The sequence below is a fragment of the Belonocnema kinseyi genome, chromosome 4 (genome assembly GCF_010883055.1).
Source record: "Belonocnema kinseyi isolate 2016_QV_RU_SX_M_011 chromosome 4, B_treatae_v1, whole genome shotgun sequence".
Lineage (NCBI taxonomy): Eukaryota > Metazoa > Arthropoda > Insecta > Hymenoptera > Cynipidae > Belonocnema > Belonocnema kinseyi.
The window spans coordinates 18,392,591-18,407,127 of record NC_046660.1 but is presented as its reverse complement, the minus strand read 5'-3'; the positions used below and the strand labels follow the sequence as shown (position 1 = coordinate 18,407,127).

The following is a 14,537-nucleotide window of genomic DNA, read 5'->3' as shown; positions in this document are numbered from 1 at the left end:
GGCCATTTAAAAGCAACCCCCGACACTTGACTGAAAGCGAGAGATTGGTGTATGTCTAATACTGAGACAATAATTAATATCGATGAGTATCTTTTATATTCCAACGTAAATGGAGAAAGTAGAAATTTTTCAATATTTTTAAAGTTATTTTAAATTTATTACCTCTATTTATTTTGATTCCGACAAGTTATACACTTACTCAAAAATAATACAAAATCAATATTTCAACTATTTTGTTGAAAATTCGTCTTTTTTGTTCAAAAATTTAGCTTTTCAATTATATATTTCATATTTCTTGCGCGAAAATGCAATTATTTTATTAAAAATTAATCTGTCTGAGTTGAAGCTTCAACAGTTTCTTTGAAAATTCATTTTATTTTAAAATGAATTCAATTACTTTCAATTTTTGATAAAAATCTTTTCTGTTTGATGTATCAACTTTTATATTTTCTTATCAGAGTTTATCTTTTTTTTTAACTTAATACTTTAATTTTGTAACAAATTGTTTAATTTCAAAATTAAAAAGACTAATTTTCTACCAAAGAAGATTAATTCTCATTAAAAAAATATAATAGTTGATATTTCAACCGAAAAATGTTAAAATTAAAAATAGTTGAATTCATGATAAAACGCATTTTTACCAAAACAGTTGTAAATGTAACGAAAAAAGATCAAATTTCTACCAAATAAGATGAATTTTCGACAAAATACGATTTTTCATTAAAAAAATAAAAGAATATCTTAACCAAATTGTTAAATTTTGTACCAAAATAAATATAATTTTCAAACCCAAAAATATGAATTTTCAACAAAAAGTGGAATTTTTAAGTAAAATGTTGAATTTTTTACAAAGTAGTAAAACTTTTAACTGAGTATTGGAATAGTTGATATTTCAACCAAAAAAGATTTTAGTATTAAATTGAAAGCAGATGAATTAATTAACAAGAAGAAGGAATTTTTAATAAAACTGTTGAAACCTCAACCTAAAAAGATCAATTTTCAACAAACTAGTTGCATTTTTGCTCAAGAAAGATGAAATTTATGGTTAAAAAGATCAATTTTCGACACAAAAAGACGAATTTTCATCAAAATAGTCGAAAAATCCATAAAAAAATATTATTCAGTCAACCAAATTTGTAAACAAATAACAAAATATTATCCAAAAAACAATTTAAATAGTTTGAAATTTTTTTTCAAAAAATGTATTACTTTTAATAAAGCTGAGTTGTAAATCAAAAATTCAAATCAAACAGTTAAATTTGCACGTAAATCGATATCAATCTTATAAATATTTATAGTATTCAATAATAATCTATAATATTAATATGGAATTGCTTTGAATAACTTTGAATAACTTGTTTAAAATTAATAATCAATTGTTAAAAATATTGTCAAAAATGTAATTATTTTGTTAAAAATTCTACTACTTTGTTAATATTTTAATAATGTTCTTAAAAATTAAATTTTGAATATTTCTGTATTTTATAAAAAAAATCGTCCTTTTGGATTTAAAATGTGACTGTAGAAAAATATAGATGTTTGATGGTTCCTAACAAAAAATTTAAAAGAATTCCGAGAATTTTGAAATGTTCAAAGAGAATAAATATTTTAGATAAATATATAGAGTAAGTTTGAGGGCCAATGATTTTCATTCCGAAAAATTAACTTTCAACGAAAATTTTTCAAGTATTTTAAAAGATTAAAAAACAATTTTAATTTTTCTTAAATTGGAACAAAAAGTGTCGAAGGCTTTTGAGAATTTGGAAAGGTTCGAGTAGAATTAGGAATTTTCGCAAGATTCTTGGGAAAACTCAATTAATTTTTTATTTTGAAAAATCTGTTTAAAAATCAAATTAAAAAAGATTTTGAAACATTTTAAATCATTTTTTCTTTTTGAAAAAGGAATGCAGCAAATCATAAATCAAATTATTCGGTTTTGTAATATTATAAAATTTTCGATAAATATATTAAAAAGTGCTTTTCATTTTGAAAAATTAAGTTTTGAAGAAAATTTAAAAGAGTTTCAAAGGATTTAAAACAAAATGTAAGTTTTTGAAGATTTCGAACCAAAAACTTAGAAGGCTTTTGAAAATTTTAAAAGTTTTTAAGAGGATTGAAAAAGTTTTTTTTAACTTCCTGGTAAAATGGCACATAATTTTTTTTTTATAATTTAAAAAAAAAATTCAAAAGATTTTGTAACATTTAAAATATTTCTAAGAATCACAATAAAGAATCTAAAATATTTTTGGATTTTTAAAAATTTATAAATATTTTGTATAACAAATCTAATCTAGAATTGTAAATACATAATACTCCAAACAAATATACTTAAAAAATAAATATTTATTTAAAAATTCTATTTTATATTCAAATTTGCACTCCCCGTCCCCTCAAATAAAAAATTAACGCTGACGAAGTGCGCGATTGATTATATAAATAAAATTTTAAAAATAAAATACTACTTTCAAATATAAGAATTTGGCCTTAGAAAAGAGCCTTATCTGTAAATAAAAAAATAATGACCTAAGTAATCTAGATTCTTTCGAAAATCTTTGGAATCCACCTAATTCACAATGAGCATTGAGACGTAAGAACGTTAATTGCAACAAAGATAAACGGGGTAATAACAGTAGATTGCAGCAATTATGAACTGGTTTTGATGACGACCTAGGTGGACTTTTTAAGGTCATCAAGTGTTATCGCAATTCTTGGTTATGATGCAAGACTAAAAGTTAATGCTTTAATACTACTTTCAAAATATTCAACCTTCACTTCCAAAACTTCCCTACTACCCTTTCCCTTACATCCCCTACGTCCCAACTTCTCACTTCCCCTCAATTTTCCTACTTTACATACCCTCCCTTCCAGACTTCCTCTCCACTCAACAACCCTCCTTTGTCCTCGTCACCCTTCACCAATCTCTTCTCCTACTTCCCCGAATTTCCCTACTGCCTCTCCTCTCAGTTCTTCTACCATATACTAAAACGCATCCCTTACCCATCTTTTCCTTTACTTTCCTTCACCCCCTTCTCCTCAATTACTAGTTCCTCTTCACCACTTCCCTACTTCTCCAAAACTTATCTGCTTCTTTTTCTCGCAGTCCTCTCACCTTCCCCTACAAACCAATCCCAAAAGACCTTCCCCTTACTTACTCTTTACACTTTCCTAATTCCTCTCCTCTTACCACCCCTATTTTTTCCTCGCCGCCCCTCACTGATCACTTTCTCTACATCCCTACAGCCACTCTTCGTCACTTTCCCAGTTCACCTCAAACTTCCCTACTGCCTCTTCTCTTAGTTCTACAACCTTCTCCTTCAACGCATCCCTATATTCCACCCCCTCATCACCACTTATCTTACAGACTTTTTTACTTTCTCTCCTCTCACTACTCTTCTTTTGTCATTGCTGCCTCTTACTCTTCACATCCCATACTTTCTTACTTTCTCAAACCCCCTCATTGTCATTCACTGCTTCCTCTTCTCCTCTTCGCCACTTCTCGAAAAACTTCTCTACTTCTTCGCCTCCCAGTTCTTCCAGATTTCCCGACAATACATCCATCAATACTTTTCCCTCATTTCCCCTCTACATTTTCCTAATTCCCCAAACTTCTCTGCTGCCTTTACTCTCAGTTCTACCACTCCTTCACCGTATCCCTATACCCCACCCCCTCACTACCGCTTATCCTCCCGACTTCCCTACTTCCTCTCCTTTTACCATCCCTCTTTTGCCATCACCGCCCATCATCCATCACGCCTTCTACTTTCCTACACTCTCTTCTTGTTACTAACAACATTCCCTCCCCCACTGCCCTACTTCTTACTAAATTTATTTACTACTTCTCTTCCCAGTTCTCCCACCTTCACCTACAATTCATCAATAAATACCCTCCCCTTACTTTCCCTCCACACTTTCCTAATTCCTCTCCTCTCATCATCCCTGTTTTGTCGTCGCTGCCCTTCACCTGTTATTTCTCCTGCTCCATTACAAACCCCTCGGTTACTTCAGGCTTCCCCTCCCCTACTTTCTTAATTCTCCATAAACTTCCCTACTGTATCTCCTTTCAATACTCCCCCAACTTCAGCAACATTTATTAACAGAGTAATAATATTTTCAAAAATAATTTAAACGTACATAATTATTGTCCACTACTCTCGAAACAGTTTGAACATGTTCGAGAGAGTGTCTCCTTCTTCTGACGATATGCCTGTCTCCATTTTCGTAAACGATTCTTTCATGAGAACGACGAGCACTGCAGGCAGCATATCCACAAGCAATTAGAAAAAGCAATGTTAATATAGCTAGGGCAATCCACATGTACTTCCATCGGAGTAATACTGATGCCACCATTGCCGCTCCAAGCCATGCTACCAGCAATGTTGCTAATGACCGATTTGTGCAGTCTGCATCCTTCAACAAAAAAATTTATTTTTATTTATAAAAAAAACTAGTTAAGGTACGCGTCATGCGCCTACAAAAAGGGGGGTTTTAAGCCCATTATGACGTTAATTAAATGGTTTAAATTCCCGCTCCATTACCGCCCCCTCTAACTCCTCTCCGCTCCTATTCCATCCCACCCTGTCCTATCCAATCGTATTCGATCCTATCTTATCATCGCATCGCCTCCCCGCAATTCCCCTGCCCGCCAATTTTCTCCCCTACTTCCAACTAATTCACATACTTTCCCCACTTTCCATCACCTTCACTTCTCCCTAATGCCTCACTTCATAACCCCCCTTGAATGCCACTCACACCCTTCCCATCTTCTAACACCTACTTTATACACCTTACATCCAATACCTTTAGTCCCCAAACCCACATATACTTCCTCTATTCTAATCCTCTACTCTCATTTTTCTACTTTCCGATCCACTCCATTCCACTGCTTCCTCTCCCCCCGGGCAGTTGTCAATTAACCGAAGACTACCTTGGACCTCTTCCCCCTCTACTGCGCTTGTGAGCGACGAATTCCCCTTCTGCGTTGCTGACTGGAAGCATAGTAGGTGTATTCGCTGACGCAATGATTTTTCTTACTGCGCATGTGCCGTTAATCGTGGGCTTATTTAAAATGAATAAATTAGTTTTTTCTTTTGTGACATAAAATTATAGTTGTATTGTAGAATTTTTAATAGATTAACATTTCCTAAGTACAAAAATACACACGCGAAATGAAAATGAAAGGTGTGAATTTTTAGTCAAAAAGTTTATTTTTTACAAAAACTTAATCGAATTTTTAACAAAATATTTCAATTTTGAATCAAAATGGCATTTTTTAACTAAATTACTACAGTACCTCCATTATTATAGTCTTTTATAAAAAGTTTTGGAATTTGCTGTTTCATACTATAATATTATCAGAGTGGCAATTAGGCGGACGATTTCAAATTTCCAATCATTTCCCAGTTTTCCCCGTTCAAGTTTTTCAATTTTCCCTTTCAACTAAAAGTATCATATTCATATTTCCCGTAAAATTCGAAAATTTATTTTGATTCATGATATTCATTCTAAACATTCTTTAACATAACAAAGAAAACCTTTGCAAAATAAATTAATTATAAAAAAAATTGATAAATTTGTCAATAAAATTATCAATTTTTCCTGAAAAATAGAGCAGTTAAACTCTTAGTTGAAAAAATTAATTTTCAACGAAAGTAATGAATTTTCAAATAAAATTATAAATCTTCAACTGCATTAGATTAATTTTATCCCAAAAAGGTTAACTTTCAACTAAAATGATGCATTTTCAACTGGAACACTTTAATTCTACACCAAAAAAATTATTTCAAACAGGTAGATTCATTTTAAAAAAAGACAAATTAAGTTTCTACAAAGAATTCAATTTTTAAACAAAATACATGAATTTTTAATGAAATAGTAGTTGAATTTTAAAGTAAGGAAATAATAGTTTTTCAAATGTAATAGCGTCAGGGTAAATGTGGCATTTAATTGATATAATTTAGTCGTTAAACCCTGAATAGAAATCAGATTTGAGTGAAAAATGCGAATCTAGAAAAAATGTTCTTTTAATGTATTACTGCGGGTTTGCATGATTTACTGCGCGCCAACTACTGCGGTGATCCAATCACTGCGCTGGCAATACTGCGATTTTATTTTAAGTGAAGTTGCAAAAAATTTGGGAAATTTTAAGCTATGATTGCTTATATATTTATTTAAAATGTTTCGAAATTACAATATTGTGATATTAGAGACACACTGCGACTTTGACAGGCATTATCACTGGCGACTAAGAAAGATTAGTTTGGAGGTTATGATATAGTGCCTGAAAAACTGCAGTAAATAATTATTTATATTTGAAACCGCAGTAAATAATCATGTACATACTAACAAAATAATTTTTTTTTATTTCTCAGTAAAATTATACTTGATTAAATTATTATTAATATTAAATACAAATTATTATTTTTATAAATTAGAAAAGTTATAAATATTTTCTTATAATACAAAAATATCATAACTTTATATAATTAATAAAACAGCATGAAATATATATGATATTCAGGTTTACAAAACAGTAAATTCTAAAACTTTTTATAAGAAATTGTATTAATGAAAGTAATCTTGCAATTTGATTTTCCCAAAAATGATAATTTTCAAAAAACTTTTTTTCACGTTTTTGGAAAGTTCTACCTTGATTTAATTTTTTTTATTGTTTTCAGAGATTTTAAGGAATTTCTTAAGCATATCAAGAGATTTAAACATTTTAAAGGGATTTCAAAGAATTTTTCAAGCTTTCCAGAAATTTTAAGATATTCCTGGTAAACTTTGAAAAATAAATTCAAAATATTAAAGAATTTCAAAGATGTAGAGGAATTTTTGAGTTTTTAATAAACTTTTATGAAAAATTTTGATTCAGTTTTAATTCCAGAGAATTTCCATGGATTTTAGGCGATTTCTTCAGATTTTATAACAATTTGATGGGATTTTAAAGATGTCAAAACCTTGTTAAGGGATTTTAAGAAATCCTAAAGGATTTCAAGATTTTAAAAAAATTTTAAGGAATTTTAGAATATTTTGCGTTTTTAAACAATTTCAAGAGATTTCAAAGAATTTTGTAAGATTTTGAAATATTACCGAATATTTCTAGTGAACTTTGGAAAATAAATTATAAAGTCAATTTGAAGGTATTCCTAGCGTTTTTAAATATTATAAGGAATTTCACAAGGATAGAGGATTTTAAGAATTTTAAAAGGATTTTTAACGATTTCTGAATATTTCAACTAATTTAAAAAGCATTTCATCAGTTTTCAAAAGATTAAAAATATTTTCTCGGATTTCAAGAAATTAAAAAATATTTTAAGGGGTGTACGAAAATTTTACGTCTTTTAAAGATCTTATGTTCAACGAATTTTAAAAAAATTTTAAGTATTGCAAGGGATTTTCAGAAAAACTTTGGAAAATAAATTAAAGTAAATTGGAAAAGATTTCTTATAATTTTGGGTAATTTTAAGGAATTTCACAAGATTAAAAGATTTCAAGGCTTTTAAAAGGATTTTATAGGGTTTCTAAACATTTCAACTAAATTTGAAAAATTTCAATTGTTTTCAAGAGATTAAAAATATTTCCTCGTATTTCAAGAAATTTTTAAAGATTTCAAGGAATTTTAGAGAGTTTTTACGTTTTTCAAACATGTCATGGGGGTTTAAAGATGTTTGTAGGATTTTCACATATTACAAAGGATTTCGAGGAATTTTAAGGAATTTCGAGAAATTTAAAGATTTTATTAAATCTTTAAGGATTTCAAGGGATATCAAAAACTTCTAAGGATTTAAACGTTCTTATCGATAATTAATGAATTAGTTCAATATAAATTATATTGAAGTGTTTTTTAATGGTTTGTGCTCCTTTTTAAATATATTTTTACGATATTTAAAAATTCTAAGAGATTTTAATGGATTGGGAAGAATATTAAGCGATACAAAAATTCAAAGACATTTTAGAGAATTTTGTAGGATTTTCACAGATATATAAGAGTTTTTATAGAAACTTGGAAAATACATCAAATCCCATTGAATTTTAAGGAGCTCTAAGCGTCAATGAATTAAAAAGATTTATGGTAATTTTAACGTTTCTTTTTAGAAAAAATTAATGAATAAGTTTAATTTATTTTATGCGTAAGAGATTTCAAATGGTTCATACTTCATGAAATAAATTAAATTTTATTTCATGGTATTTTTACGGATTTCAACAATTCAAGAAGTAAATATTAAGATTGAAAGGATTTCTAATTACACATCTCCACAAAAAATAGTGTCCGTACATCAGACTAGACCACCATATCTAAACGTTTTCGTGGTCGCTGAATCTGAATCCGTGTTCTGTACGAAAAAAAAAGTTTGAGCGAAAAAAACATTCTTTTTATGCATGCTTAAAGTCGCTGAATCTGAATGCAAGGTCTGTTTGACCCCGTCAGGTCTGAATCAAAGTCATTCTAAGGTCAAATTATATCAAAACCTTTGAGTCGAGAAAATTACAGTTCGTTCACGTTTCTGGGGTCGCTGAATCTGAATCTAGGGTCTGTTTGACCATACCAGGACAGAATCGATATCATTCGAAACTAAAATTTGAAAAAAAGTATGAGAGGAGAAAACGATGATTCGTATACGTTTTTGGGGTATCTGAATCTGATTTCGGGGTCTCTTTGATCCTATCAGGTCAGAATCTTATACCTAACCTGATAGGGTCAAACAGTCCACGGATTTAGATCCAGGAACCCCAAAAACGTATAAGAATCGTGAGTTTCTTGGCTGAAACTTTTTCTTTTAATTTTTCCAGAAAATGACCTTGATTTGGATATTATGGGGTCAAAAAGACCCTGAGTTCAGATACACTGACCCCACAAACGTATATGCATCGTTGTTTTCTCCGTCTTAACGTTTTTCTTTTAGAATTTCACCTGGAAATTACCTTAATACTAACCTGATGGGGTCAAACATACCCTGAATTCAGATTCAGCGACCCCAGGAACGTATATGAATCGTGGTTTTCTCCAGTTGAACTTTTTTTTTCTCAATTTCACCTTGGAATGACTTGAATTCTGGCTTCATGGGGTCAAACAGACCCCGGATTCAGATTCAGCTAGCCCAAATATATATAAGAATTTGGTTTTCTCTGCTGAAGTGGTTTTTCCAATTTGACCTTGAAATTACTTTGACGCTTACCTTATGGGGTCAAATAGACCCGAGATTCAGATTAAGTGTACCAAAAAATGTATAATAATTACGTTCTCCTTTGTTTAAACAGTTTTTCCAATTTGACCTTGAAATTACTTTGACGCTTACCTTATGGGGTCAAATAGACCCGAGATTCAGAATAAGCGACCCTAAAAACGTATAAAAATCGTGGGTTTCTCGGCTTAAACGTTTTTCCCCAATTTCACCTCGGAATAACCTTGATCTTAGCCTCATTGGTTCGAACAGAGCACCACGGATTCACATTCACCAGTGTGATGTGCAGTACACTTTTTTTATGGGACATTTTATTTTGAAGATTTTAGGGAATTTCACAACTTCCAATAGATTTCAACCAATTTTAACGATTTTTTAAAAAAACAATGGATTTAAAAATATTTCTAAATATTTCAAGGGATTTCAAGAGATTCAAAAAAGTTTTTACATGGATTTTGATTAAGCTTTTCAACATTTTCTTCCTCTCATTTTTTTGCTTAAATGCAAACTAAAATAATAGAATACAACAAGAAAAATTTTCTACTTTTGGTTGCAAAAGCTACTACTGTATTTTTGGCTCGAAATTCATCTCGTTTCGTGAAAAATTTTAGTTAGAATTTAGTCAAAAATTTTGGTAAGAAATTGTGGTTCTTGGTTAAAAGTTGAACTAATTTATTAGGAATTTATTTTTTATAGAATATTTTTCTTTTTTATTGTGAAAGTATCTATTCAAAACAAAAATTACTCTTCTGGGATAAAAAATCATCTTTTCGGTTGAACTCTTTTGTTCAAAAATAATTTTTTTAGAATTCTTAATTTTAGTTGAAAATTCAGTTGTCATGTTGAATATGTGACTATTTTGTTGAAAGTCTGTGCATTGTTTTTTATTGATAATTAATATTGTTAAATAACAATTTGCCTTTTCCATTTTTTTGTTAAATGTCAATATTTTTATTAAAAATGCATATCTTCTAATTGAAAAATTATGTAATTGGTTAAAAATTCTTCTTTTTTGGTCAAACATTAATCTTCTTTGATGAAATTCATCCTTTGTGATTAACAATAGATCTATTTGGTTTTAAATAAATCGGGTTGGTTGAAGATTCAACAATTCGGTAACAAATTAAATTATTTGGTTAAAACTCAACTTTTTTGTCGAGAAGTCACATTTTTTATTTAAAAATTCAACTGGTTTATTCGGTTTAAAATTTAACTATTTCATTTTAAAAAAATTAATTTTCTCGGTTAACAAATCACCTTATAGGTTGAAACCTATTGTTGAAAATTTATCTCTATTGTTGGAAATATAACTGTTTTGTTAAAATTGCATTCTATTTTGCTGAGGATTAATATTTTTCATTAACAAGTTAACTATTCAAACTATTAAAATTTAATGTATTTCATTAAAAATGTGTCTTTTTTTTTGTCGAAAATTAGTCTTTGTTGTTGAAAATGCACTCTTTTTGTTCAGAATGAAACTGTTTGATTATAAATTAATCTGATTTGGTTGAAGATTCAACAATTTGGTAGAATATTAAACAGTTGCGTTGAAAATGAACTTTTTTCTTAAAAATCCATTTTTTGGTCCCTGGAAAATTCTACAATTTAGCAGAAAATTCGTTTTTTTTTTTTAATGAAAATCAATATTTGTTTTATAAATCTTACAACTGAAGCTTTTGTTAAAAATTTATCACCTTTAGTTTAAAAATTCAATTTTTTGGTTAAAAATATATGTAATTTATTTAACATTCTTATTTTTCACTCAAAAATTAAGCTTATTGATCGCCAATTCAAATATTTGATTAAAAATTTATTTATGTTTTAGAAAATTTGTCTTCTTTGTTAGAAAATTAATCTTCTTAACCGAAAATTCAACTATTTGTTTAACAATTTGTTTTTTTAGTCAGCAATTCAACTGCTCGGTTGAACTAGTTTATTAAAAATTCATATTTTTTATATTCACCTGTTAAGTTTGAAACTTTAATTTCTGTTAAAAACTCAATATATATTTCTAGATGAAATCTTAGGAACAAAAATTTGACTAATTAACACCTTGATACATTTTTCTTAATAAATAAAACAATAATGACAGCTTTCTTAAATACTCGCTGTCATGAAATTGATGCAAAAGTTTACTAGCCTTCAATTTAAAAAAAAATTCAAATAGGAAAAGAAATATCTTCTCAAAAATTATTAAAATTATTTAAAAAAATTTATTTTCGGATTAAGAATAATTTTCTTTGGTTTCTTGTTCCCATGAAAATTTGTCGTTAATTAAAAATGTTTTTATTTTATTTTCAAATTATTTGTGATTGAATAAAGAAAATATTTTTCTGAAAAATAGGTCTGCCAAGAAAATCTTGATTGGGTAATTTGAAAATCTCGAAGGAAGAAATTTCGATCGCAAAATTTAAGATTTATTGATGTAAAACTTTATTATTGCACTTTCAGTAAAAATAATTTGTTTTCAACTAAGAAAAAAATTTGTAATTAATAAAATGAAATTTCAGTCAAAAGGATTAATTTTCAACCAGAAAAAATAACTATTAAAAAAATTAATGAAATTTTAACCAAGTGTATTAATTTTTAATGGGATTTACAACCTTATATTTCAACTGCCAATCATAAAGATTAATTTTCTACTGAAGAAAAAGACAAATTTTCAACAGAATAAATGGATTTCAAACTAAAAAACATACATTTTCAAAGACCAAAAATAGAATAAATTAATTTTAAGTTACAGAAATAAGTTTTTAACCGAATCAAATAAATTTTCTACGAAATAGTTGCATTTTCAACCAATAATATTAGATTTCTACACGCACAAAATTTTAACAAAATTGTAATTATTAAATATGGGGTTAAAGAAAATAATTTCAATTAAAAAAAAAACGAATTTTCAATCAAAGAAATAAAATTTCAAACAAATTGATTAATTTTCTAGCAGAAAAGAATAATTTTAACAAAATACATGAATTTCCAACCAAGTATTTTAATTTTGAATGGAATTTTCATCCTCATAGTTGAATTTTCAAAAAAGGAAATTTTCAAACAAAGAAATGAAATTTCAGTCAAAAGATTAATTATCTAGCAAAACAAGTTTTAGTAAAATACACGAATTTTCAACTAAGCATTTTCATGTTTAATAGAATTTTCAGGCTTATAGTTGAATTTTCCACCAAAAAGGTAAATTAGTGGCCAAGAAGGTTAATATTCTACCACAAACAACAAAGTTTCAACAAATACAAAAATTTGAAACCAAATAGTTTTATTTTCAATTCAAAAAGATAAATGATCAGCAAAACATTAAATAATTAGATTTTCAGTTCGAAAAATAGTTTTTTAAAAACTTTAAGACAATAGTTCAATTTTCAACAACAAAAAAAGATTTTTTAACTAACTAAATAAAATAGATAAATTTTTAATTACAAAAATTAAATTTTCATTTTACAAAGTAGAAAAGTTTAATTTTCAGTTACAGAAATAAGTGTTTGAGTAAACAAAATACATTTTGAACGAAATAGTAAAATTATCAACGAATCAAATGTATTTTCCACCAGAAAAAATAAATGTCTATAAAGAAAAATTATCCCTAAAAAATTTAGTGAAATTTTTAGTTAAAAACATTAATATTCAAACAAATAAGTTAATTTTCAATCGAAAAGATGAACTCAACTTACCAAAAACGACAATGTTTCCACAAAATACAGAAAATAAGAAAATAAATTTTTAACCAAACGTGGAATAGGTAAATTTTTAGTTAAAAAATAAGTAAAAAAATGTTAAAGAATGATTAAATTTCGAAAAAAAAGAATCTTTAAAATTTAATCGAACCAATATATTAGAAAAAAACTGGGATCCTCTTAATTATTATTTTTTTAGTTATAAATTTTATTATTTGTCTTAAAATTTAACAATTTTGTTAAAAAGGCATTATTTTTTAGTTGAAAATTCATACCTTAATGTTGAAAATATAACTGAAAGTTTCCTTGATATAAAATTCAAATCTTTTTTTGAGAAATTGTCTTTCTAATTTAAAAATTCATTATTCTTTGTAGAAATCGCATATTTCTTGGATGAAAATGCAACTGTTTTATTGAAAATCTGTCATTGGGTAAAAATTCAACTATTTTCGTAGAAAATTTACTTGTTATTTTAAATTCACAAGTTGGTGTTAAAAAATCCACTGAAATCCTTTTTGGATAAAAATTTAACATTTTTTTAATTGTCTCCTTTATTTAACAATTCATCTATTTTAGAACAAATTACTTCTTTCTTAAATAAAGATGGAACTATTTGGTTAAAGATTTAAAAATTTTGTTGAAAAATCATTAACTGAAATATTTTTTATATGAAAATTCCACCCTTTTCTTTAAATTTGTCTTTTTGATTAAAAAATATATATTTCTTATTAGAAATTTCATCTTTCTTCGATAAAAATGGAATAAATAATTTTTTTTGAAGATTTATATGTTTGTTTAAAAATTCATATCTTTGTTTGAAAGTTTAAATATTTTGAAAAAATTCAATTTTTGTACAGAAAATTCGATTCTGGCTCGAAGGTTCAACCATTCGATGAACTTTTTTTTCATTCATGACTGAAAAATTTTCATTTGTAGGAGTGTTGTCTTTTTGGTTTAAAAAATTTTTTTTTTTTAATATTAACTGTTACATTTTGTTGTTAAAAATTCAACTTTTTAGTTGAAAAATTGAATTATTTTACGTTGTGAATTTAATTACTTTATTGAAAATTCAAGTATTTTTATAAAAAGTCATCTATTACATCAGACATTTTTTAAAAATTAGAATTAATAAATAAATTGCAATTTTGTATCTGGAATAGTGTTCTATTCCGTATATAAAAATCCTATGTTAAAAATATTACAAGATTAAAAATCTAGTATTATGATATTAATATTTAGGGTAAATGAAAAACTGATCAAGGAAAAATCAGGGAATTTTTCAAAGCATGTATGTAAAAAAATTTTTCTGTACAATTCATAAAAAAATTAGGCAAATTAAAAAATTATATATATATATATATAATAGCACTTTGGAATTCTACCTAATTATCATAAAAAATCCTTATCTAATCATAACTGCAAATTTTTTCTACTAAATCCCAAATAAAACTTTAAATTACCTGATCTCTCTGGCTCGGAAAAAAATATTTAAATAATCACTCATCAAGATTGCAATTACGTGCCATTCTTGACTCTACCAATTTCCCATTTACGAAATCTTTAAAGATAAAATTCTGTAATCCATAATCGGTCAAATGAATTGAGCAATGTAGTAACTGTCTCATAAATTGAAATAATTAGTTAATTACTCAAGTAGGTGCTCCACTCATTT

General features: G+C 27.3%; 1 protein-coding gene across 3 annotated transcripts in view; it reads right to left on the bottom strand.

The window, feature by feature from the left end:
* LOC117172052 overlaps positions 1 to 14,537 on the bottom strand; it is a 33,906-nt gene that overhangs the window by 7,669 nt on the left and 11,700 nt on the right. For 2 of the 3 annotated variants that reach the window (XM_033359790.1, XM_033359788.1), the window contains exon 2: positions 4,132 to 4,407. In XM_033359790.1, coding sequence (XP_033215681.1) covers positions 4,132 to 4,407 — 276 coding nt within the window. The remainder of the gene's footprint in view (positions 1 to 4,131; positions 4,408 to 14,537) is intronic. The other variant, XM_033359791.1, reaches the window with a different exon arrangement.